Raw genomic sequence first — 27,705 nt, 5'->3', positions numbered from 1 at the left:
CTCAGAAGTCTGGGGAGCAGATTCAATGAATTAGGCTTGAATTCAATGAATTAGGCTTAACACGAGGCTGAGCACAGAGTGCAGAATCAGTAATTATTAGCTAGTTTCATTAAAACTTAACATAGGTCATAGTTCAGTTGTATGTGAAGATCAGGGGTTATTGACAGACAAGTGTAAACTGTAATTTGGGTCACAGTCTCCTTCCTAATAGATGATCATGCATCAATAATTGCTGGAGTCCATCAGCAATCTAGAGGTACGTATGCTCAAATTGTAAGTGATTCCCAGGGATTTGGAAGGAGATAGGAAATATTCCAAGAATTAACGCTTTCAAATATTCTGACCCTATATTGGAATTAGATTGGGAAAAATGCATACCACTGAAAACCTTGTGATTAAAATGTATATGTCATGGAATACTCCTCTACCAGATATCAGTTATGAGGTGAACAGGAAAAGACTGGACATAGCTTTTTTCCCCTCTGGAAACAGTAGAACAGTGTGTATCCTGTTTAGGGGAATTCTTCCATTTACTATATAATTAAAAACAAATGAGCATAATCAAAATACTTTATCAGAACCTAGTAGTCTGGATTTCATGCTAATTCAGCAAAGGCTGGGTTAAAAATTGCCTTTACACCATATGACAGAAAACAATTTCTATAGAATTGATGATGCAGTCCTTAATTGGGGAGGGGACTTGAAGACTTCGAGCCCCTTCCTGTGAGTTTCCCCCAGGCGTTTTAGCTAGTTTAAAATTTGAAATAACCTTCACATACGAAAAGCAAGTCCAAATGCAGGTTCTAACCCTTGGACAGAAGATTCTCTGTCCACTTTCTCACTTCCCAGGGGCTTTTGGTAGTTACTGACATTTTGCATCAGGGAGACTTATTCTTGGCTCCAATTGTATTTGAATGCTTACACCCAGTCTAATAGATCCCTGTAGAATTGGAATACTCATAATGAGCAGAATAACTGCAAAGTTTCCTTTCTAGTAAGGATTTCAACGAAACAGTTACATAGTTACATTATAGTGCTTGGCCCGCTCTCCTCACCATTATGCTGTCAGAGTGACTCAAAACCCTTTGTCAGGTATGGGAGTCCCTATTAACTGAACCATGGCCTGGTCTGCAGTAGTTTGAACCTCTTCTTTGTCAAGTCTCTGTGGATGCTGAGTCCACAGGCCTCCTATTGACAGGTGTTGTTGATGAGTGGGAACCCATGTTCAAGCAGATACTAGTGGAGGACTGCTAGACAATTGGAGAATTGAAAGTTGGTGTTAGGGGCTATTTAACAATCAGGGGTTCTGCAGGTGGGTTGATGAGGCAGGTAGGGTGGATGGGATTTGGAAGCCTTCACTTGTACTTCAGGCAGAGCGGCTCTACTGCCTTTTGCAGAGGGTTTATGGGCCCAAAACTATGAAAACTAGGGAACCAAATGACACGAATTTATCCTTGCCAGTATTGATGGTGTCTTTCTGGGCTTCTGGGAGGTACATCTTTGAGCATGACTGACACGTGTGCCATTTCTCCCAGATAAAAGTCAGGAAAAGAAAGAAGCGTTGAGTATCAGGATAATCACGCTCAGGCCGACTCCTTGCCCAGCTGTCTCCTGCTTTGAGAGGCCTAATGGGAAATTAGTCCTGTAGACTCACACAGCCCGGAGCTCAAAGAAAGTACACAGAATGATTCTCTAAATTGGGTTTAGTACCTCAGAGGCCTGCCACCAATCTGTTGGCCTACTGTTCCCTTGGCCTCTGTGATGTCCAAATATAGCAGGCATGGGATTTCCCCAAAGTTAGAAAGCCGGTATGACTCATCTCTGGGAGCCCTGGCAGCCACACTTGGCTGGGTAGGCAGCAGGCAGCTGCAGAGCCCAGAGCCTCCGAGGGGCGTGGCGGCAGCCAGTCTCAGAGGGGAGGCACGGAGCTGGGTCACAGGGATTAGCAAAAGCCAAAGAATGGTTCTCCAGAAACGTAGCTTTGGTAATAAGAAACAAGTTCTGTATGCTTCTTTCTAAAAGTGGGTGTAGAAGCACTGAATGAAGTGAATAGAGGTTAGACTTCCAGCATACTCAAGAACTATTTGTCATTATTTATATATAGTATTTATTGCCAAGTAACTGTACTTCATGACGTCTTTCTGCATGACTATTTCTTGGGGTGGAGGAAATTTTGTATGATTAAGCTACTGTTTATCTGTATGAAACAGGAAATGTGTCTGTATAAAATAAGAATTTTATCTACATAAAAGAGAATAAATATTATATATTTTAGAAGACTGCAGATGGCTTGTACCATCAAACAAATCCAACAAAAGCATAAGCAGAATAAATAGTAGTGTAGGAGATGAGTCAAGACCTTCCATGGTCAGGGCCTTGGAAAACTCAGTCTTTAAGAAGACATACCACACTCTAGAAAACTCTTGAAAACTGTAAAACCAGACTATCTAACCTGACTATCTAACCTCACCACTGGTGTAAAATTACCCTTTCTTACTCAAGAAGCTTCATAAAAAATGAGGCCATCAAGATTTCAACTACTTACTGTGTAGTTTTTATTATTTTTTATTTTATTATTAGGAGTGATATACATATGAGTTTTAATAAAATAAGTCAGAGAGTATATATAATATAATTACGATTGGGAATTTTAAATCTATGTATAGTCCAGAAACATTTTATTTTCCTTTTAAGGGAAACATTTAGATAATCAACTTATTTATAGTAACATAGTAACTACTAAAGTTTACTATTTTGTAAGTTCTTCCTCCATGCTGGGAGCTCCTCTGAACCCTTTATCTCCAGTCTCCTTTAGCTTAGATAAAGATCATTTATCATATGATGGTAAGTTTCTGGACCTCATCACAGATCAGCTTCCCTTTCTGAAAGTATGGAGAACAATACAAACACCTACTCACCCTTTGGTTGTATTAAATGTGATAATTCACCTCAGTCCATTAGCTTGGCCTGCCTCATAGTAAGTATTTTTTTTAAAAAAGCCTTTATTATTACAGAAATATTATTAAACAAAAAGAAAGCTATTCTTTATATTAATAGAACAATTAGACTATGGAAAATGACATAATTCAAGAATGACATTTGAGAAACTGAAATAAATTACATTTATTTAGAGTTTCTTAATATTGAAAGTGTGAATTAAACATTTGGTTGGTTTAAAATATTAATTTTCCAATCTTTGGAGGGAAATATTGATGAGACATTGGCGAGGAGGAAAGCTAAATCTCTAACTATGTGAAATAGGAAATTTCATGAGAAATTTAAAATATAATTTGTTCGAGTATTTAATTATGGAGTGACCAAAATAGTGATATTGTTATACTTTCAGAGTTCTAATTGAAAATATAATCAATATTTATTTTAGTAAAAAATAATGTTTTAGCATGCTTCAAAAAGATCAGTAATACGTTCATGTACCACATAACATTTTGGTCTATATGGAGGACACGGTCCCCTAAAATTACAATAGAGCTGAAAAATTCCTATCCCCTAGTGATAGTGTAGCCATTGTAACATTGTTGCACTAAGCTCTTTTTTTAAATAAATTGAGTGTAGCCTAAGTGTGTGGTGTCATCAAGTCTACAGTAGTGGACAATAATGTCCTTGGCCTTCATGCCCACTCACCACTCACTCACACACTCAGAGCAGCTTCCGTGCTGCACACTCTGTTCATGGTAAGTGCCCTATACAGGTGTACCAATTTTATCATTTATGCCATACTTTCTTATTTTAGTTTTTAATTACAGTTTACATTAAATATTATTTTATATTAGTTTTGGGTATATAGCCTAGTGGTTAGACAATATGCTGTTTCTTTTCTATGTGTATTAGATTCACAAATGTTTACCATTGTATCCAGTTGCCCACAGGACCCAGTGACATGCTGTGCAGGCTTGACGCCTGGGAGCAGAAAGCTATAGCATTTAGCCTTGGTGTGTATTAGGCTATACCATCTAGACTTGTGTAACTGTACTATAGGATGTTTTCACAAATTTGCCTAAACAACTCATTTCTCCAAACATTTCCCTGTCATTAATCAACGCATGACTATACTGCAAATTAAAAATACAACATTTCAAGTCAGATATCAATAACCCACAAGCAAGTGCTGATATTTTAAAATGTTTTCTCAGTTTGGAAATAATTTTGCTCTGTACCTTGGATTCCTCCTATGTTCAAATGAGAATAGCATTAGGCAGGGTTGTAATGATTAAATGAAACGATGTATTTGAAAAAAATCTGTTAATTTTAAAACACCATAAATACAAAATATTATTCCTACTTCTGTAAAGTTCTAGAAATGCTCCTTCTGCCTGAGTGAGGCTTGGGAGGAAGCCAGCAGGTCACAACAAAGTTGGAGGCTGATTTTGATTTTCTTTTTTACCAAATCTTATCAATTGCCCTGCTGTGCCCTTGGATTTGATTGCATTGTAGATCAAATTCTGGGTCGAATGTATGTTATGATTTTAGATACATCTCTTAATTCACAGAAAGCCTTTACAATCAGGATTATTATTTTCCAAAGCCAGGACTGTGACAGAAATCAGCAAACCTAGAATGGTTTTTGTGTGTTTGTTTCTCTTTCAAAAGACTACTTATTAAATATATGCATACCCTGTTTCGTGCAAATTAGATTTCCCGTTGCCATATCAAGCAGAATTCTTCGTTAAAAATATGAATGTGGAAGAAATGTTGGCCAGCGAGGTTCTCGGAGACTTCCTCGGGGCAGTGAAAAACGTGTGGCAGCCAGAGCGCCTGAACGCCATCAACATCACGTCGGCCCTGGACCGGGGCGGCCGGGTCCCGCTCCCTATCAATGACATGAAGGAGGGGTGAGCAGACCTTTATGTCATTGCCTTAAATATAAATTTTTAAATATGGTGATCTTATCAAACTTATTGTAAGATGGAAGATGGCCTATTGCATTTTTCTTTTTAATAAGAAATGGGTATTGTAAAGATATGAAAATACCAGCAATTTTCTATATTGACAAAGAGGTAACATTAATGGTTCTTTATATCTGATCTTCCAGGTCCTGTGAAATCTAATTGTAGATCAGGATCGGCAGTCATAAATTACAGCCCTAAGACTTTTGTACCTTCTGTAGAGAAGCTGATTATTTAGGGCCTGGAATTTCAAAGGAAATTGATGCCCTAGTTATCAGCTGCAGCAGGACATGCAGACTGCTGTAACTTTATTCTAGGAAACTATTTCTTTGCCTTTAACATTCTTTCCACCATGTGTTGGTGACTGATGGCTGAAGTGCATTTGAAACCCTTTCCTAAAGCCTGGCCTTGTCACTCACAAGCTGGAGGACATTGGGCAAAGCGCGGCACTCCTCTGGGCCTCGACTTCCTCGTTTGTTCCAATGGGAGTCTTACTCTTCTTTGATAGAATTTGTTATAGTGATTAAATGAAACAATGCATTTGAAAGAGATCTGTCTGTTTTCAAGCCTTTTAAGTACAGAGTATGACTCATATCCTTATAGAAATAAGAAACCCTCCTTATGCCTGGACAAATTGAAAGGTTCGAATGTCAGGGTCAACCGAACTTTTATCTTTAATTTCTAATCTGTAGGTTGAGGCAGATCTTTCCTCCTTTTTTTTTTTTTTTTTACCCAATTCTATAAACATATGAGATACAGAATGAGTTAGATTTTGTGTAGCATGTCCCTTCCAACTTCTTTATCCATTTTCCTGATAACAGTTTTACACAGATGAGAGCTGGAATTACCTGGAATGCCTGGATTAATAAGAATTAAATTTAAGGGCAGCTGTAAAGGAGAACTTTGTTGGAAATACAGCTAGTACTCAACTTACGACCACGATTGGTTCCGACAGACCGGTCGTAACACGATTTGGTCGTAAGTTGAGTAGGCTATATGTACAGTACTGTGAAATGATGTTATAAAAATCTTTAAGTCATATTTTATCATAATTTTCTTTCATTATTGCTATATATCATAATTTTCTTTGTTCATTTTAGCCATTTGTATCATCTCTACACCATTTTGTTTTCGTATTTTTACATTCGTCAGGTTTAAGTAAAACACTGCATTACTAGTACAACAAGTTTAATATTTGCAAAGACAATTTTCTCTTGGTAGACATCTTGGGAGGGGTTTGATGAAAAATATCCAAGACACAAAACATAAATTGCTGTACCGAGTCTGGGATAACAATTGAAATGGTACACGCGGAGATGGTAGTGCTGCTGGAAGCTGGTCCGCACTGTTGTACGCCCAGCTGGGCAATGCTTGCGCTGCCAGACGTGGAGCAGTTGTGGCTAGCGATTGTGGTCGTAAAGTCAAATGGTCATAAGTTGCATAGGTCGTAAGTCGATCATATTCGTAAAGGAAAATATCACAAATAAACATAGCTGAAGTTTAAGGGAGTAGGCTGGAGCAGGGTAAAAGATAAGCAGTGAGCTGTGAAGTCCAGCTTACCAGTTTCAGAATTCATTTGTACCTAGGATGTTACGGTAATGTGTTCTGAAGTCATCTAAACACACATAGAAGTGTTTTGAATTAAAATAGTTGCTTTACTGCTTGTCTGGTGCGTGGTTTTTAATATGAGAACATAATTCTAGAGTTCAAATTTTGTACTTCAGAGTTGCACCATGATTATCTGAATATTCAAGGAAGAACCATGGAAAAACAGAGGTATCTCCCCTGAAAACCTCCTCCAAATGCAGAACCTTTTCAACATTTGTTAAAGTAATGTGTCCTGCAATGCTGGATGAAACAATGAGCTGTTGGAGGGAGCAACATGAAAAGCTGGTGTTGGTCAAGGTTTCCATGGTGCTACTTTGTTCTGGGCTCGCCCCTTCTTTCATCAGTAGCACAGGCCTCCCCCCACCCCACAGAGGCACTTTTACAAATAACAAAACTTAATGGAACTAAATAACTGCCTAAAACCAAACTTCAACCCCAAACGGTGCTTCCCAGCTGTGTGTAGCCTGAGAATTGCCATTAGGCACATCAGTAAAAGTATAGATAGGTTTCCGACCTCTGATTCCCCTCAGAGATTCTGAATCTTTGGGTCTAGGGCTGGACCTGAGCATATGACTCTAAATTAAGAACAGAATTTTTGTCCGTCAAGTACTTGTTAAAGAATTCAGTCATTAACTGACTGACCCCCAGCACCTGCTGGAGGGTGGCATGTGCCATGTGCTACCAGATATTTGAGAGAGTCGGCCCCCTGGCATTTATTTGGACCCTGTTATCTCAGATCCCTTCCCAACTTGAAATGCTTCCCATGAGCTTTAACTTACTGTTAAGCCATAACCTTTACAAAGTATTCAAAAAGTCTTTCAAAATAGCATTTCTATAAATTATAGCCAAAGCCAACTTGTTGCTATAGTATCTCTATACAAGCACTGATGAAATAAGATCCTCCCAGAGTATATATAGTTCCAGAAGAAAAGTATAGGTCCAGAAGAAAATACACGTTCCTGGGAATGATTTTGCATATTTTTAGTTGTAATATAATGTTATTGTAACCAAAAAAAAAAAAAAATTTATACCCCTATTGCCTAAAATCTAAAAATAAATCCAATGCTTAACTCTTCTCTTTGCCTTCCTTCCTTTTTAATGGTGCATATGATAATTATTCATTCACTTAATAAACCTTTTGCCACTGTACTTTCTTTTGAAAATAACCAGGATTACAAATCCCTTTTCAAAGTGAAATATTGGAAAAAATCAAGAAATAGGGTCAGAGATAGCAAAAACATTGCATCCCTTTCTTTTCTAAAATTTTATTAAAAAGCATATATGTCAGAAATATTAAGTATTTAAAATGTGCTCTACTATACTTAGTATAAGCCTCATTCTCTGATCTTTAAAAAAAAAAAAAGCTCCATGAAATTATTTTTTATTTCTCACAGCAGCCATAATCCGATAATTGCACATTTTTCCTTATTTACCATCAGTAGTCAAATGAACAGAAAATCAGTCAGGGAAGCTCGCATAGTGGACCCTCAGAGTAATCGACAGCCCTTTCCCAGCCCAAAGCACCGTAAATGCCAATCACCAAGAACCCACTCGGCGGCATCCCAGCTCCTGTTCCTTCTCGATGTATATATATTTTCATCTCTGCAAAACTCACTGACAGCTTTCAAACTTCTCCTAAATCTAACAGAAAACAATTATAAAGATTTATGTCAAAGCGAGTAAGCTCCTGCAAAGGAAGGCTGAGCCTCCTGGAGAGATTCCCTTTCACTTGCCAGACCCATAACCCCAGGGCCCCTGCACTGTCTCCAAGTGTGTCGGCTCAGGGCCGCATTTGCTCCTGACGTGGAGCCAGAGGCTGAGGACTCTGGCTGCATTTAGCCTGGGATAAAGCTCATGGAGAGAGGAGCAGGTTCGTATTTCCTTCTAGGCATGGCAGAGCTGCCAGCCTGGGGTGAGTGATGTGGTGTAAATGGTGGCTATGAAGGGAATGATGGGGTGTGAGGATTAAAGAATATACTCACTTTTCATAAGAGATTGTCAGACCTACCGCTGTGTCCTCTGGTTACCAAAGCATGGGCATCTAGCCTTGCTCAGCAACAGAAAAGCCTAGTTTATTCTTTAGACAATCTCACAAGGTACTCCCTTTCATTAATTGTCTGCTTTTTGCCCTACAAGACCTCAGTGAGAAGTTACTCCTGAGGAAGAGAATATAAGTCAATGGCTGCCAAATGCTGCTCTGGTGCAAGGCCATGATCCTGGGCCAGACCCTAGTTCAGTTGTCCCCGTGTCTGGCGATTTCCCAGGTTATCCTTTATTCTTTTTTTTTTTTTAATTTTTTTTTTTTATTCATTTTTAGAGAGGAGAGAGACAGAGAGGGAGAGAGAGGAGAGAGAGACAGAGAGAAGGGGGGAGGAGCTGGAAGCATCAACTCCCATATGTGCCTTGACCAGGCAAGCCCAGGGTTTCGAACCGGCGACCTCAGCATTTCCAGGTCGACGCTTTATCCACTGCGCCACCACAGGTCAGGCCATCCTTTATTCTTAAATAATGTGCCTCTGACGTTTTCACGAGTATCTTTTCATTTATGAAATGATGATATGAGATAGGAGTTAATGAAAAGACTTGAATAAAATGAAAATTGAAGACTCATACAAATCTATTTTTATAAGTATAAAAATAATGAAATCAATGCAACCAGATGTCTAATATCTATTCTTCTAAGTTCTATGCATCATCCATGTTTTACTTTCATAGTTTAACATTTCTGAAGTATTTTTATGGGGGAATAGTGCACTATTCTGGGGGGGGAAACGGGGACAGAGAGAGATGTTGTTCGGGGCAGAGGGTGCATGAGTGGTTAGTTGAGTTGGGCACTTCAAACCTGTATGGTTTTGCAAATCAGTGTCATCCCAATAAACTCATTAACCCTTTGAGTAGTACGGATGTTCATGTATGTCCTCGTGCCTCCTGACCATCCAGAGTATGATTGTACAAAATTTTTATTTTAAAAATGTGTAAGGCAACATTAAAAAAAGGCAAATGTATGTTCTTCTTGTTTCCATAAATTGGTTATCAAACAAACATGATTTTAAGTTAATAAAATTGTAACAGAAACTAATTTCGTTTTTTGAAAAATAACTCACTCCTGGGGATCATCGAGCATGAAAAAACCCTCACTACTGAAAGGGATAAAAAAGAAAATTAATTTTTAAAAATTTTATTGATTGATTTGACAGAGAGAGAGAGAGAAAGAAAGAGAAAGAAACAACAGTTTGTTCCATTTATTTATGTATTCATTGGTTGCTCCTTCCGTGCCCTGACTGGGGATTGAACCTGCAACCTTGGCATGTCGGGACCTGCTTTAACTGATTTAGGTACTCAGGCAAGGCAAAAAGGAAGTTAATTAATTGGCTAATTAATTAAAAATTCAGCTATTGTTCACACCCCATTAGCATCCAGGCAAGGAATCAGATCATTTAAAAAATAGTGTGGTAGCCTGACAGTGGATAAAGTATCAACCCAGAATGCTGAGGTCACGGGTTCAAAACCACAAAGGCACTGGCTCTGAGTGTGGGCTTGTCAGCACGGGCTCACTGACTTGAGTGGGGAATCATATACATGATCCCAGAGCTCACCGGCTTGAGCAAGGGGACACTGGCTCGGCGCTGGTCAAGGCACGTATGAGAAGCCATTAATGCACAACTAAAGTGAAACAACTACGAGTTGTTGCTCCTTACCCTCTCTCCCCTCCTGTCTCTCTCTGTGTGTCTCTCTCATTCTCTCTCAATAATAATAGTAATAAACTGTGGTACCTACCACAGCTGAGGTATTCACAGAGAAGAGGGCTCCTCCCCACATCAGGGATATCCCTAAAAGGGTTCATAGAGGAGGTGAATGGAAGCCTGATCCGAGTTTAAAATATAAGTACAAATTAGACTGCTCGAAGAAGGAGTCAGGGGCTTCTAGGCAGAGGGAAGAGCTTGGGCAAAAGCCTTAGGTAGGAGAACACGTGGCGGATTTGGAAACATCCTTTGTGTGGAAATGGAGGACTAGGAACCAGAGTGATAGTTACCAAGGAAGGAGGGCCCCGGCCACGTAGGACTTGTGGACTAGGAAAAAATGTTCTGATTTTATCCTAAAGCATTAGGGACCTTTGCAGAAAATGGCTAACATTCAAGTTCTCCTTTTAGCAGGTGGGCCTTCTGAGCCCACCACATGAAAGAACAGAGCAAACCCAAATGTCTCCCTTCTGTAACCAGGAAACCCCCCCAAAACCAGAAAGGTCTGAGCCCGTGTGCCTACTCCCTCTTCTGAGAATTCTTTCCTTCTCCAGTGAGGAGGAGTAAGCAAGCAGTAAGACTGGAGTCCAGAAGGTTTTATTCTGTATTAGAGCCTTTGTTTAGTTTCATTTAATCTTTATTTTGTATCTTATTTCTTGATTGATGGACTGATCGCAGATACGCATGGGACAAAGAGGTGGGGAGGGCACAGAGGCAGGAGGCCTGGTGTATTTAACTGCTCAGGAGCGCCCGGGAAATATGTCCATATGAGTACATGTAGACACTTTTTTCTCTAAACTGTCTTTTATCTCCTACTACACAAAATAAAAAATAAAATACATGCATCACTTAGTTAGGTTTTAAAAAAATACAATTTTTGCATCCATTTACCTGGCTATTGCTGGAAAAGGCAGAGCTGTTCTTTGTCCTTTTTTTTTTTTTAATCAATTTATTTGTTTTTATTAAATGAGAGGTGGGAAGGCAGTGGGACCGACACCCAAATGCCTCCAATTAGGCTCTACCTGTCAAGTCCCTACCAGGTGCTGCTCTGCCCATCTGGGGCCGCTGCTCTGTTTCTCATCAACAGAGCTATTTTAGCGTCTGAGGGAGGGCCATGGAGCCATCCTCAGTGCCCAGGGCCAGTTTGCTCAAACCAATCAAGCCATGGCTGTGGGAGAAGAGAGAGAGAAGGGGGAAGAGTAGCAGTGGAGAAGCAGATGGTCACTTATTCTGTGTGCCCTGACTGGGAATCAAACCCAGGACATCCACATGTAGGGCCAATGCTTTACCACTGATCCAATTGGCCAGGGCACAGAGTTTTAACTTGAAATTTTTCCCCATTTCTCAGTTCTTCACATTGTCTGTATAAAGGCCTCAGTGAATCCTTTTTTCCTCAAGGGAAATTGAGTTGTTCAAATTGGAAGAAAAATAAGTATGAGGAACAAGTTCTACCTAGTGTTTCCCAGTTGCTAAGATCTTGAGACTCCATGCTTTGATAACACTCTTGAGATCCTTGTACTTGATAATATGCTCCTACGTCAGTCTGTTTGCACATATTTGAAAGTTTGAAAACATAATGGCTAAAATCATAAAGGTAAAGATCATCCTTATAAAAAAATGTTTAATTTCTGCATACCAAAAATGGAACTGAAAGGAAAGCAACAGATTATTAAAATGTAATTTTAGCATGTATAGTGTAGAGTTATTGTTATACATGGTCTCATGCAAAATTATTTTGAAAAAAGGCCACATGTTGAAACTTACTGGTTCTACAAAAGACACAACATATATACATTTTACCTACAAGGTAATTCCAGTATCTGCTTTTCTTGATCATAACATTTATAGTCTATTTGTATTTTATTTATTAAATTATTTATTTTTCCAGTTTTATTGAGATATAATTAACATATACAGTGTGTCCATAAAGTCATGGTGCACTTTTGACTGGTCACAGGAAAGCAACAAAAGATGATAGAAATGTGAAATCTGCACCAAATAAAAGGAAAACTCTCCCAGTTTCATATCTATTTAGTGCAGTTCGATGTGGACTCATGCACAGATTTTTTAGGGCTCCTTAGGTAGCTATCCCGTATAGCCTCTACAGACTCGTCACTGACTGATGGCCTACCAGAATGGGGTTTCTCCACCAAACTGCCGGTTTCCTTCAACTGCTTATCCCACCAAGTAATGTTACTCCTATGTGGTGGCGCTTCATTATAAACGCACCGATATTCACGTTGCACTTTGGTCATAGATTCGAATTTAGCAAGCCAAAGAACACACTGAACTTTCCTCTGTACCATCCACATCTTGACTGGCTTGGCCGTGGGTTGCTCCGCTGTATACACAGTATTACATCATCATCTGCCCATGTGCACATGCTACTACAGCATCCTACAGAAACTGGGAGGGTTTTCCTTTTATTTGGTGCAGATTTCACATTCCTATCGTCTTTTGTTGCTTTCCTGTGACTGGTCAAAAGTGCACCATGACTTAACGGACACAATGTATTGTATAAATTTAAGGTGTACCAACATAATAATTTTATATATGTATATAAACTGTGAAATGATCAGCACAGTAAGTTAACATCCATCACCACACATTGATACATCGTTTTTTTTTCTTGTGATAATTTCAAAGATTTAGTGACTTACAAAACTACAATTGCTTGTGCTTTTAAACTGGTATAATGGTTTTTATTCATTTATTCATCAGATAGGTTCCCTGAGGACAGTGAAAAAGACTGGGTTCAAGGAGAACTATTAAGGGACTGTTGCCTCATTCCCTGTGGAAAGTGATGGTGACTAGAACTAGGGCTGTAGCCGTGGGATGAAACAAAGTGGACAGGTGTGTATGAGAGTTCTTTCAGGGTAAATGTCAGAGACTAATGATGGATTGGCTATGTGGGAAGAAGGACAGAACTCCAAGATGATGGTGCTCAAGCATGTGGCCATGCCAATCACTGAGAGAGAAGAAGATAGAAGAAGGAACAGGTGGAGGTGGGGTGGGGTGATGAGCTCAGTTCAGAACATACTAAGTTTATGAAGCTTCTGGATCATCCAAGTAGAGATGAAAGTAATTTGGCAGTATGTGTCAACTGTCATAAAAATGTTTCCACTTCTAGGCATCTCTTCTAAGATAGTAACACTGAAGAATATGCAGAGATAGTCTTTACAATATTATTTATAACATCAAAAATATTGGAAACAGCTTACATGTCCAGCTCTAAAATAATTGCTTAATAAATCACGTACACTTTAAAATTATATAGCCATAAAACTATAATTACCAAGACTGTACAATATAGAAAATGCTTATGATGCATTTAGTAAAAAAGGATACAAAATTACATTTTAGAGACAATTACAAGTAGGTTAAAATATATGCATTTGAAAAATATTCTGCAAAGTACATTGGAAAATGAAAATACTGTAGTTATCCTGGTAATATTAAGTAATTCTGTTTTTAGATCCCAAGTTTTATGTAATGTTTTTTTGTTGTTGTTGTTGTTGTTTTTGCATTTTTCTGAAGCTGGAAACAGGGAGAGATAGTCAGACAGACTCCCGCATGTGCCGGACCAGGATCCACCCGGCATGCCCACCAGGGGGCGGCGCTCTGCCCACCAGGGGGCGATGCTCTGCCCATCCTGGGCGTCGCCATGTTGCGACCAGAGCCACTCTAGCGCCTGAGGCAGAGGCCACAGAGCCATCCCCAGCACCCGGGCCATCTTTGCTCCAATGGAGCCTTGGCTGCGGGAGGGGAAGAGAGAGACAGAGAGGAAGGCGCGGCGGAGGGGTGGAGAAGCAAATGGACGCTTCTCCTGTGTGCCCTGGCCAGGAATCGAACCCGGGTCCTCCGCACGCTAGGCCAACGCTCTACCGCTGAGCCAACCGGCCAGGGCCTGTAATGTTTTATATTGCTTTTCATTTTGAGAAAATAATAAACTTTCAAAGCACCAAAAACACATATGCTTATGTCTACTTATGTTATCTTGAAGTGAATTAGTTTAAAAATTATCAATTATAAATACAATTTAATGTCATGTTAAAACAGGACTATTGTAAGACATATTTATTTTATTTCTATATTTACTAATATATTTTACAAGTATCAAGGAAAAATATGGTTTTTGCTAGGCAGTTAATAAGGGCATATAAATTGGCTTTATGTAACTTGTTTACGTGGAATGTGTTTAGATTCACAGAACATCCACATACTTGACCAATGGTTTCTCACATCTACTTTTGTTCTGAATTTTTAATTTGATCTGTAGTTTCAGGCTGTTATACACTATTTGTCTCCCAAAGGCATTATAGTGTTTTCCTTAAGGTTCTTTCAAATGGATTTTAAGTCCAAATATACATTTCACATAAGAGCAACCAAATGATTAATGTAATTGTACTCTGGGCACAGTTGTCATCTCAGGGTATGTATGACTTCATACTTACATTCACATAGCTTTGAATTTAGGTACTGCACTTTTATTAAATTTTTAAAAATAACAGCTTTATTGAGATACAGTTCACATACCATACAATTCTCCTACTTAAAATATACAAGTCGCCCTGGCCGGTTGGCTCAGCGGTAGAGCGTCGGCCTAGCGTGCGGAGGACCCGGGTTCGATTCCCGGCCAGGGCACACAGGAGAAGCGCCCATTTGCTTCTCCACCCCTCCGCCGCGCTTTCCCTCTCTGTCTCTCTCTTCCCCTCCCGCAGCCAAGGCTCCATTGGAGCAAAGATGGCCCGGGCGCTGGGGATGGCTCTGTGGCCTCTGCCCCAGGCGCTAGAGTGGCTCTGGTCGCAACATGGCGACGCCCAGGATGGGCAGAGCATCGCCCCCTGGTGGGCAGAGCGTCGCCCCTGGTGGGCGTGCCGGGTGGATCCCGGTCGGGCGCATGCAGGAGTCTGTCTGACTGTCTCTCCCTGTTTCCAGCTTCAGAAAAATGAAAAAAAAAAAAAAAAAGTATACAAGTCAATGGATTTTAGTTTATTCCAAAAGTTGTACAATCAATACCACAATCAATTTTAGACATTGTCATCATCCCAACGCACCCCCCCCACATCCATTAGCAGTCACTTGTCTGCTGTTTACTTGCTGTCTCTATAATTTTGCCTATCCTGAACATTTCATATGAATAGAATTACACAATTTGTGGTCTTTTGTGGCTGGTTTCTTTCACTTACCATACTGTTTTCAGGGTCCATCCATGATGTAGCATGTATCAGTGCTTTTTTAGGGCTAATATTCTGTTATATAACTATTTAGTCTTTTATCAATGCATTTGATGAGCATTTGGATTGTTTTCACTTTTTGACTATTAGGAATAATGTTGCTGTAAACATTCATGCATCAACTTTTGTATAGATGTATTTTCGTTTCACTTAGGAGTGGAATTGCTGGTCACATGGTAACTGTATTTAACTTTTTTTTTTTGAGGAATTACCAGACTGTTCTCCAAACCAGTTGCACTATTTTATATTCCCACCAGCAGAGTAAGAAAGTTCCAGTTTCTTCACATTCTTGCTGGCACTTCCTATTATCTGTTTTTTCCCTTAAAATGGGTGTGAAGTGGTATGTCATTGTGGTTTTTTTTTTTTCATTGATTGAGAGAGTGAGAGCAAGAGTGAATGAGAGAGACGCATCGACTCGTTCCACTTCATTGTTCCATTTAGTTGTGTACTCATTGATTGCTTTTCATATGTGCCTTGACCCAGGATTGAATCCGTGCCCTCAGCTCATTGGGACAATGCTCTTTACACTGAGCAGCTCGGCCAAGGCCTCTCATTGTAGTTTTGATTTCTCTTTTGCTAATGGCTCATGATGTTGAACATCTTTTCATGCTCTTATCGAACATTTGTATTATCTTCTTTGGAGAAATGTTTATTCAGATCCTTCGCCATTTTAAATTGGATTGTTTGTCTTTTGTTATTGAGTTATAAGAGTCCTTTATGTGGAGGGAATATAAGTCCCCTTAGAGCTATAATTTGCAGATATTTTCTCCCATTTCATGGATTTCCTTTTTACTTTCTTGAAGTGTGTCCTTTGAAACACAAAGTTTTTAATTTTGATAAGTACAATTTATTTTTTTTCAATTATTGCTGTAACTTTCAGTGTCATTTCTAAGAATCCAAGGTCACAAAGGTTTATACCGGTTTTCTTCTCAGAGTTTAATAGTTTTAGCTCTTGCACTTAAGTCTTTGTCTAATCTGAGTTAATTTTTTTATATGATGTGAGGTAGGGATCCACCTTCAATTTTTTTACATCTGGAAAAGTCTGGTTGTCCCAGCACCATATGTTGTAAAGACTGTTCTTTCCCCCGTTAAATTGTCTTGGCACCTGTGACAAATTTCAGTTTACTAAATGTAAGAGTTTATTTCTGGACTTTTGATTCTATTGTGTTGATCTACACTTCTATCCTAATGCTAATACCATGTGGTCTTAATTACTTTAGCTTTGTAGTAAGCTCTGAAATTCATAATTGTGAGGCTCCAACTTTTTCAAGATTTTTTTTTTGTGTGTGTGTGGCTATTTTGAGTCTTTGGATTTCCATATACATTTTAGGATCAGTTGTCAATTTCTGCAATGAAGAGAGCTGAATTTTAATGGATTTATTTTATTTCATAAGTACCTATAGCATTGCCATTAGGAAAAGAAATAATATTTAATTTAGAGTAATTTCTGAATTTTCTTTTTTCTTTTGAAAGATCTATATGACATTTCTACCCTTTCAAGCTGCTCTAATATTATTTAAATGCTATTATTGTCTTCTTTTTTATTGTGACTCAACTATTGATCAATTAAGTGGGATTATTTCCCCTAATTGGTAAGATACACTCCCAGAAAATAAATTTTGTTTGCCTAGTTTATGCTTAACAAACAATAGTTTTTATCTTATATTCACTTCTTAGATAAGTCTGAGAGACCTTGCAATGATAAGTCTAACAGTAGAGGTCTGTGCAGTTGTCTAATAGAACGGTTGGGGAAAATAGCTAAGTTTCCCTAAAGCTCCGTACCTCCAGGGGTACAATTTCACAATCTTATTCAAATAAATTCAAGGGAAGATTTATTACTAATAATTATTTATTATATTAGTGAATATGTTTTTTTCTAAACAACTTACTTTGAGAATAATTTTTAAATGTAAGTAACCTAACAAATATAGTAATCAGAATAGGACACATAATTATTTCGAATTAAAATAAGTAGGATGAAAGTATGTTTTGTTTTGTTTTTTTTAGAAATTAACATAGAATTGAAAGAGTGTCTGGTGTGCCAAAGCACTCAGTAAATATTGGTTGAATAAAGGAAAAGATGAAAGGAAGCCCCTCCATGAATCACCTCTTCTAAAACCTGGCCCTTACCTTAGGGATGATTCTAGATAATCCCTCAATTGAAAAGGATAAAGCCTGCTTTCAGGGTAGATTGTTTTTTAGTGTTTTCAATTTTCTTAAAGGATAACCTAAGAGTGTCACATTTTTACAGCGTTTATGTCATGGTTGGTGCAGATGTCCCGTTTTCTTCTTGTTTACGAGAAGTTGAAAATCCACAGAATCAATTGAGATGCAGTCAAGAAATGGAGCCTGTAATCACATGCGATAAAAAATTTCGTACTCAATTTTACATTGACTGGTGCAAAATTTCGTTGGTGAGTTTGAATTATAGATATACAATACATACATATATATATATTTTTTTTTTTTTTTGCAAATGTAATTAGAAGTGATGTGGCAGGAGATAAACCTGAATTGCTTTTAGGAACAAATCCTGGGTTTACTTTGTTGACTTTTAAGTAATTGGCAAGCTCATTGAGAGTGTATCCATTTGGGAAAGAGTATCCCCACTTTTGTTCTCAGTCTACTCTTGATTGGATGCTGGGCTGGATTAGCTTGGCAGGTGGTCCAAATGCTCACCCTGGGCATCCAGGTGGCTGCTAACTCCGGGTAGACGATGGGTCAGTGTAACATGTGGGGAAGGTCTCAGATAGGTTACCACTACCCCACTCTGAAAGGAGAGACCTGAGTACAGTCATAAACCTGAATTACAGCAATATTGTGCTCTAATTCAGTGTCCTAGAAACTCAAATTGTAGGGCAAGCTCAAGGGATAAGGAAGTAATGCCAAATGAGGCAGGTCTTACCCATAGCCCCGTAAATATCAAATATTTCTTTCTTAGCAACTTTTTATTTCTTTTTTATTGAATTTACTGGGGTAACACTGATGAACATAGTTATACAGGTTTCAAGCGCCCAATTCCACAACACATCTCTGAACACTGGATTGTGTGTTCACCACCCCCAAGAAAGCCAGTCAGAGAAAGACATATACCATATAATTTCACTTATATGCGGCATCTAATGAACAAAATGCACTAACAAGCCAAATAGAGGCAGACTCGAAACAACTTCTTAACTCAGTGCTAAAAGACTTAGTAAAATGGGGGTAAGGTTTCATATAGATTTAAGATACATATATTTACATATATGCATATATATGTAATGTCCTATATAAAATGTATATTGTATTTTCTGCTCCTGCTTTCTGGAAGACTGGAAATTTGTTTTACCTCTTTAGGGACCTTTAGATTTAACTTCTGTCAACTCTTGATGATTGGCAGTGACTGAATGAGATCTAAGTTTAAAGCTGACATTTGAGCAGAGTCACTGACACATAAACACAACTGTCACTTCACGTCTTAGAGAACCAGCTGCAGGCCACTTTCCTGGACCCGCTAGGGGAGAATTTAGCACCTGTGCCCCTGGGCTCTGGCCTCTTCTTTCCATGTCACTTCTGTCTTAGGAAAGTAATGTTCTTTCTTTGCCTTCTTAAATCAAGTAAAATGATTAAGATGGCGTGGTTTGTGAATTAGAGATAAATGTTGAAATGACAGAGCCCAGGATGGCAGTCGTGGTGCGAATCGTACAAGGGTCTGAAAGACTTGAGCGGCTGCACTCCTAATTTAAATAGATGCCTCTAACCAGAGTCGGTAGCCAGCGGCCCTGGCAGTGCCCTTTCCTTGTGTTTCTGCTGTAACATGTGTGTGTTTAGAAATATTATCTAATTTTAAAGGTTTAAAAATAACAAGCTTTGAAGATTTTAATTTTGGCTGTAAGACTTTAGAAATAGAAAGGTTAGGAATTTTTGTTGTTTATTTTCCATGCATTTATTTATATGTTACATCTAACCACAGAAGATTTTAAGAGGCTTAAGTGAAAGAATCAATGAGTAAACATGATAAATGAAATATGAAAGAAATGGCAAAGTAGGACCTAAATTTTACCCCCCCCCCAAAAAAAGTAAGCCTAAGTGTAAGTTTGACAACAAGAGTGCTAACATCCAGGATTAAAAACGGAAATTCATCAGTTATTTTATTCTCATTCTGAAAGGAGGCAAACATGAATTCCTGGGCAGAAAATAAGGTTTTTACTAGCACCGCATTGTTAACAAAATTCTTCAAGTGAAGCTTTTGCGGAGAGAATACTGAGAAATGCCACAAATAATTCTTACCAACTTTTTGTTAGGGAGGAGGTAAGGAACAAATGTAGTAACAAATTTCATATGACTCTTTTGTAGTGGTTTTAAAGAAACCCTTAGCATGACTAAATGTAATTTAGTGAAAACAATTCAGTTAATGTAGAGGTAAATTAATATAGTATCAATGTGCAGTTTTTGATTCTGGGGTAGAATTTAGTAAAATGATGATAATTAGATGGGTTACATGTTCCTCAAACTACCTTTCCAAAAAATCTGTTTTCGTCAACTGGATGCCAGAAAGATCAAAGTTGTAATCATTGAGAAACTGCCTCTCGTTTTTTTCTCTTTTCTCGTTTGCTCACTTTGGAAACCACACCCGCATACCTGGTTATCAGCAGGTTTATGGTTTGTCAACATCGACCGACACTAGAGGTTTGTCATTAGGAAATAAGAAATTTACATAGTAGGGTGAAGGACTTCTGTTCTGGAGAAAGGAAACTAGAAAAACACAACTACATTCACACATTTATTATGTATCTATCCAGGCATGTTTTTATACAGAGTGAGAAGGACACAGAAAGTAGGCCAACATAAAGCCTTCCACTGACTACTTTTATTCATTACTTCCTAGCTCCCCTCCAGAATCGCAAGTTCAAGGTAATAAAGTAATTAGCAAAGATGGCTTCTTAGTAATTTGTCAAAGAATGTTTTGATATGTGTAGATCTTAAAATTGTATAATGTTTGCAGCTGTTAATTTGATTTGTAATTGTCTTCTTTTATATCAGGTTGATAAAACAAAGCAAGTGTCCACCTATCAGGAAGTGATTCGTGGAGAGGGGATTTTACCTGATGGTGGAGAGTACAAACCCCCTTCTGATTCTTTGAAAAGCAGAGACTATTACACGGATTTCCTAATTACACTGGCCGTGCCCTCGGCAGTCGCATTGGTCCTTTTTCTAATACTTGCTTATATCATGTGCTGCCGACGGGAAGGAGTGTGAGTACTTTCAAACACTAATAAAAAAAATTATAGAGTCTGCTAAGATAACAACATATAAGATTCCATTAAAAGCCAAGTTTTATTTAAGTCCTAAAATACTTTGTAAATGAATTGAAATTGTGTTTAAGTCAAACTACAGTATTTTGCTCCTGTAAAAATGAATTAAAATAGTTTGGAGTCTAAAAAATCAATTTAGGGGAATATAATTTATTCAAAAATTATTAAGGTTAGCTGTAAATTCATGCTGGCAAAAACAGTCCCAACAAAAACTAAGGCTGGATATTTTGGTTATGCAAGCTACCTTTTGTAAGCAGAGAGGTGGGAATCTATTGAAATGGTAATTGCACGTTAACTAAATAAATTGTCTTAGTTTGATCAAGAGTGATGGTCAGAATTCTTAAAATTGTTCTGTTGTCAAACAGGGTGACAATCTAAATGTTTAAATATGTATATACCCATATATATATATATAAACTTAGGAGTAAATTAATGAAAATGAGTCTATAATTTTGAGTAATGAATATTCAGATCATGACTAGTTAGTACTTTCAGGACATCTGTGTCAATTAAAATACTCTCCCAAGATTATTTGGAAGTCAGGATAACAAAAGTCAAGGATCAAAATTAATAAAGCAGCAAGTAACAAATCCTTCCATTTTTACATGTAGCCTGATTTCATCATGTCGTAGAATTTATTTCCGAGAGCTTGATTCTTAATCTCCTTTTTTTAATTTCATTTTTCTGTATGTTTCTCATCAGTATTCCATCTCTGTATGTATACTCATCCAAGCAATGCTCCAAACCTGGCGGCCATGCTGCCTGGTGGCATTTAATAGTGACAGTGTCAGCATTTCCACATCATGCCAGATCCCATGAGCATATAGTCTAAATGTGTCAAATATCAATGCTATTATTTAATTCATAAATTTTGTTTTGTTTCTAGGGAAAAGAGAAACATGCAAACACCAGAGTAAGTGTCTTCTTTCCTGTTATTTTCTTTATCATTCTTTTCCATTTCTCAGTTGCTCATCATGCTTCTTACATGTGTGTCATGCTTTTTTTTTAATTTGTCATCTTTCATAGTTTATTTTATAAATGTGAAAGCTGCTTTCTAAATAGAGATATTTAGAAGGGGTTGAAACTAAAAATAAAAAAAAAAGGTTTGAAAACTAAGATTATACAGATAAAAGCTAAACCTAAAATATTTCAGATTCAGAATATTAACTTGCCATTTATATTATGTGATTTCCCAATCTGCATTTCTATAAACCAGAGAACAGATGAAAAGACCTTTCATACACGTTTTCCTGAATCTACAGTAAAAACCTACCATAAAATGAAACTTCTGTGAGTATTTATAAATGCCCTATCAGAAGCAATAATATAAAAGCTCTGGTAGTTTAATCTTAATCGTAGAAATTAAATAGAATGCTAGTTCATTACTTAGGGCTGTATTAACACAATGCTTTATAGCTTAGTTGAATGAAAGACACATTTAATTAAAAATTAGTTTATAGTTTTCAATTTTTCTATGTTGGAAGTATATGAAATGTATCTTTTTATGAGATAACTTGTAGAAAGCCCACTGTGCAATAATGTCCTCCTGTTTAAAAAAAAAAAAAAAAAAATTTTATATTGATGATCTACTGGGATAAAATATGATTTTAAATACATCATTTTATTTCTTTTTGACCTAGCATCCAACTGGTCCATCATAGTGCTATTCAGAAATCTACCAAAGAACTTCGTGACATGTCCAAGAATAGAGAGATAGCATGGCCTCTGTCAACGCTGCCTGTGTTTCACCCTGTGACAGGGGAAATCATACCTCCTCTACACGCAGACAATTATGAGAGCACTAATATGCCATTGATGCAGACGCAGCAGTAAGTATCCATTTGGGACAGTGAGTATTAATATGCCTAAGTCTAGTTAACGTGTATAAAGACTAGAGCTTTTCATTGTGGTGCTTGTGTTTGTTTGTATGTGTGTTTCTTTCTAACAAAGAGAAAATGCCAGAAGGACGTTGATAGTATAGATGCCAGCCCCACTGTGCTGACCCAAATGAACAGAATTGCTTTTACGGAATGGTATTGTGTTTTTCTTCAATAATCCAAACAAGATGACATTTACTTTAATATTTAAGAAATTGATGGGGCTAATAAAATAACAATTGTGAAAAGAGAAGCATTTCCTAAAGCACGACAAATTGATTACTTTTTAGAGCTGTTAGAATTATTTGGTTCTGCTAACCTCTTATGTTATTACCACAGACCAGTTTAATCTACATTTCTTTGTGTGTGTGATCTGCTTGTATATCAAAACAAGTAGCTCCAATTTTGGCTATAAACACAGTTTGTTCGTGCAAACCTTCCCTGCTGCATTAGGACTGTGGCCAGAAAGCCTGCAAAGGTAGGTATCAGGGAGGAGTTCAGGCAAAATCTTGTTACTCTTTAGAACACCATGTTATATGCCTCAATCAATTTTGATATAAATGAATTGTGGATAAAACTGCCATTTATTTTTTAAGAACATGGCACTTTTTTTCTTCTTTTAACTGTATGTTAAAAAGGTTTAAATTTGGTTTCCCCAAGGAAGGCCCAAGTTTGACTTTGAGAGCCTCTCCTTCTTCCCTTCTACAAATAGAATGGACATATAAAAAAATTTCCCTCCCACATGCACACATAAGGGTAACCTTTTATTGATTCAGTATTTATCTGGGAGCCATACTGGGTGCAAACATTTTCCCATTGTCAGGCTTATTTAATAACCATGTAAAATGCATGTGTTCATTTAAAAATTAAATGAACTAAGAGTAATATATAGAACAGTCAGACGCAATAAATTTGTCCAAAATATTTTGGAACCCTAAAACTATTGTATTTTCCCAAATTCTTCTAACATCATTTACTTAGTATTGAAAAGGTATGTTATGTGCCTATGTGTGTACTTGATTCAAATCCTATTTACAATAGGGAAAATTGTGTAATTTAAAATTTGAGTTTTGGAGGCCTTAATATTCTATCAGAGATGTAAATATCAGAGTCTTACAAAGTTGAGCGGTTCTGGTTGGAAGGGTTGGCTTTCTGTGTTCTCTGATTATTTAGTAAGTCATCATCCCTTCAGCAGGATTAGATACTAATAGCTAAGATTAGTAAAATCTCAGTAATATTGTAATAGTTCACAATTTAACAATCTCTCCTGCTTTCTTTAGATGAAAGTTATGGACAGCCTTATCATTCATTTTCATAATGAAAAGAGTTAAAGAATTCTTTAAGGCTACCAAGAGTGCTAGTGAAATGTTGATGTATGTTCTCAAAAACTGAAATGGTCAAACACACTTTAGAAACGGGTTTGTTTTTAGTTGTTGTTTTTTTTTTAACTCAGAAGAGGTCTCAGGGCCGTTAGTGTGTTGGTATGCTTTGTGAATCCATGGGTCACAGGTCAGAAAATGTAACTCTTTAAAGAAGACAGTTTGGAAAATGCTTCTATGATAATATAGCAATACTATCACATTTTAGAATAGAAAAGTATTTGTGATGAATAGGAGAACTTGAATGTTTGTAAATCAGTAAGACTATTGCTGGTGAAGTTGAAGGGAGGGGAAAAAGTTTTATTATTATTTAGCTATCCTTTCAACTATATATATTGAGCATAAGAATAGCTCCTTGAAAGTAATTTTGATTTCTTGTGGTTAGGATTTTGCAATGGTGCCACTTATATACAAACAAAATAAAATTTTCTATGTAGTTTACAACCAAATGCATCTTCCTGGTCTTTTCATAGCCCTATAAAGACTGTCATTTTGTCAATCACATCTCTGTATTTGTAAATGCAGTCGGTTATTTTATTGAACTTGTAACAGTTTTGCCGTATGTGTATTTTTAAGTCCAGAAAACCTTATTATTCTGATTTCTGCTAATGGAAAAACTCCATTAACTAGTACTTCTAGATAAATAGGGTGCATAGATAATTGATGATGTTCACAATGATTATTCTGAGGCACTGCAAGATCATCAAGTGTGTCTAACTCATCAGACGAAAATTAAATTACATTTGGTGTAGTTTCATTGTTGAGTGTATATTATCTTTCTCTTATTCTTGGAAATGGATAAAATGTGCATGGTCTCTATGGTTACTCCCTACAAACTAGAATGTGTGATTAACCTCATTTTCTAACCATGCCAGATAATAGGAAATTTATTGTAGCAGGGTTGTCACAGCTGTCCTTTATATAAATTCAGCTTTTACTCCTTACCTTAAAATCATAGCTCTATCTTTAAAGTTCTATGTTGGTACCAAGTACACACATATATAAGTATTTTGGTCATTTGAATCTAACTGAATTTTTAACATTAAAATGAGATATTGGATGAGGAATTACAGTATTTGATAACTAGTTTTATGCTTGGGTAATGCCACCTGGTATTTATTAATTAACCCTTCCTAAAAGGGGCATGCATTTCATCTTTACATATTCATACTAACTGTACTGAATTTATCACTCAGAAATAACTTGAATAGCTACTGGATTTTCTGTTTATTCTTCAGACTCAATACCAGAAATATTCAAACATAAGGACGTGGATAAACGTTTATGCGGGCTTCTAGGCAAGACTCAAGAAAATTCAGAGCTACATAGAAACTTATTTGGGTCTTTTAAACAAGTTAATCCAGAAGGTATAGAGAAGCTCATAACATTGTTAAGTATAGAAAACTCATAGTTGTGCAATGAGGGGTTGTCACAGTTATTTATCAATTCCATAGTTACGTTATATATTTTTTTTATTAGAATGCTTCATAAGACTCCAGACTGACACCATAAATTAGGCAGCAACGAGTGTTTCATTATTTGCAGATGATTAAATTGAGACACAATAAAAGATAAAGCTAATCTCAAAACCGAGATTAGATTATTTACCTAGTTTGGCAAATCCGGGGTAGATCTGTGGTCACTGACCTCAGGAGATCAGCAGGTTCTCTGAGTCAGGTCACAGGCAAGGTGAGGGAACTGGAGAGGAAACATGCTCTGAAAGAACGGGTTTCATTGGTCCTCTGTCTCAGTTTACGGGGACAGAACAAACAGGCTGTTACAATGTCACATAGTAGAGAAATGGAAGGTGAATTTAATCTTTGCTAATGTAGTTATTATTTAATCAACTTATTATTTGGGAATTGTTTTGGAGATTAAAAAAAATATTGCAAAGATAATACAAAGAGTTCCAGATAACCCATACAGTATTTTATTATATATATTTGTTTCAACTGAAAAACCAACATTGGAGCTTTTCTTCCCCCTAGATTTTACTAGTTTTTTCCCTAATTTCCTTCTTCTGTTCCAGGATTCTGTCTAGAACACAGTAATCGTCATGTTTCTTAGTCTTCTCTGGTCTGGACAGTGTCCTCCACTTTCCTCATTTCCACCAACCATGACGATCTTAAGGAGCACTACACACATATTCTGTGAAATGTCCCCCATCTCCTCGTATAGTCAGCGTTGCTGCATCTATGCTTAACCAGTTTTTATTTATTTTTATTTATTATTTTTTTTTGTATTTTTCTGAAGCTGGAAACGGGGAGTGACAGTCAGACAGACTCCCGCATGCGCCCTACCGGGATCCACCCGGCACGCCCACCAGGGGCAACGCTCTGCCCCTCCGGGGCGTCGCTCTACCGCAACCAGAGCCACTCCAGCGCCTGGGGCAGAGGCCAAGGAGCCATCCCCAGCGCCCGGGCCATCTTTGCTCCAATGGAGCCTTGGCTGCGGGAGGGGAAGAGAGAGACAGAGAGGAAGGAGGGGGGGGGTGGAGAAGCAAATGGGCGCGTCTCCTATGTGCCCTGGCCGGGAATCGAACCCAGGTCCCCCGCATGCCAGGCCGACGCTCTACCGCTGAGCCAACCGGCCAGGGCCAATACTTAACCAGTTTTTAATCTTTGTAGTGCAGTGACTAAATATTATCACATTATAAAGCAATTCTTTAAAAAAGTAAATTTTGCTTTGCCCAAAAAATCATTGTTGTGACTAGAGGTTATATTTCTGACCAAAGATTTAACATCAACAATATATTACAGATTTGACTGATGTACCACAAAGATAAAGCTTTCTAATAATTTAAATCAAATCATTTTTAAGAAAATCAATCTCCAAATTCAAAAAATTTTAAGTCCTATAGTGAATGTTGAGCGATAGCCTAGCCTGGTCGTCCCAAACCAAGTGGAAGGTCACTTTCACCTGTGGAGCTGTTACTCCTTAATACTGATCTCAGGGACCTCCTAGGGATTTGAAACCTGCGGAGCAGAAAAAAGGTTGAGAATCCCTGATTTAAACACTCAGAAAACCCGGGTCTGGGGATTCAGAAAGCCAGACTGGTATTTCTGTTGGGGTTGGAGTTAGGGAAAGGACTGTTATTTATGATCTTCCACCACATGGAGTTTTAAAAGTGAAATCAGTTGCTTCTAATTCTTCTTAAGGGCCATGTGCAAAAGAAAAGTGTGAAGAGGGCAATCCAACACACTATCTAGAGTGTTGGGGCTGTTTGTGGATTTGTGCTTATCGGCCACTAGGCTTTTCAGACCTCCTTAAGCTGCCTGAGAGTGGGGTGGAGAGGGGAGATGTGCATGCTGATTAGAAAACAATGCCTAACCAGAAATGCTAAACCTGGAAAAGCTAGAAACCCTGGGAAATTGTACTCATTTTGCAATTTTGTGGCAGGCGTTGTTACTCGAGGATGCATGATACTCCGTTTTCTAAAAAAATAACTTTTTCTTAAATTTGTAATATTTTACATGGTCTTTTAGAAGGTAGATCTACCTCATCATTATTCTTATACCAACATCAGTATCTATCAGTTTTTTTCTGAGTGGGAGGCATCTTCATGCAGGATTGAATGTAATGCATGATAGGGAGAAATGCCCAAACATTTTCGAGGAAGATTTTAATTGGCTCTACCAAAATTTTCCTTATTTATTATACAAA

At 37.7% G+C, this 27,705-nt stretch overlaps 1 protein-coding gene across 4 annotated transcripts in view; it reads left to right on the top strand.

Annotated features, from left to right (window-relative positions):
• SGCE (sarcoglycan epsilon) overlaps window positions 1-27,705 on the top strand; it is a 72,503-nt gene that overhangs the window by 37,253 nt on the left and 7,545 nt on the right. For 2 of the 4 annotated variants that reach the window (XM_066239950.1, XM_066239949.1), the window contains exons 5-9: window positions 4,652-4,850; window positions 17,741-17,903; window positions 20,515-20,726; window positions 21,673-21,699; window positions 22,427-22,615. In XM_066239950.1, the coding sequence (XP_066096047.1) occupies window positions 4,652-4,850; window positions 17,741-17,903; window positions 20,515-20,726; window positions 21,673-21,699; window positions 22,427-22,615 (790 nt within the window). Of the gene's footprint in view, window positions 1-4,651; window positions 4,851-17,740; window positions 17,904-20,514; window positions 20,727-21,672; window positions 21,700-22,002; window positions 22,077-22,426; window positions 22,616-27,705 lie in introns of those variants that run through there. The other 2 variants (XM_066239951.1, XM_066239947.1) reach the window with 2 other exon arrangements.

This window comes from Saccopteryx bilineata, chromosome 7 (assembly GCF_036850765.1).
Source record: "Saccopteryx bilineata isolate mSacBil1 chromosome 7, mSacBil1_pri_phased_curated, whole genome shotgun sequence".
NCBI classification, from domain to species: Eukaryota; Metazoa; Chordata; class Mammalia; order Chiroptera; family Emballonuridae; genus Saccopteryx; species Saccopteryx bilineata.
Note: the sequence above shows the minus strand (reverse complement) of the source record. Positions and strands in the feature narration are given on the sequence as shown.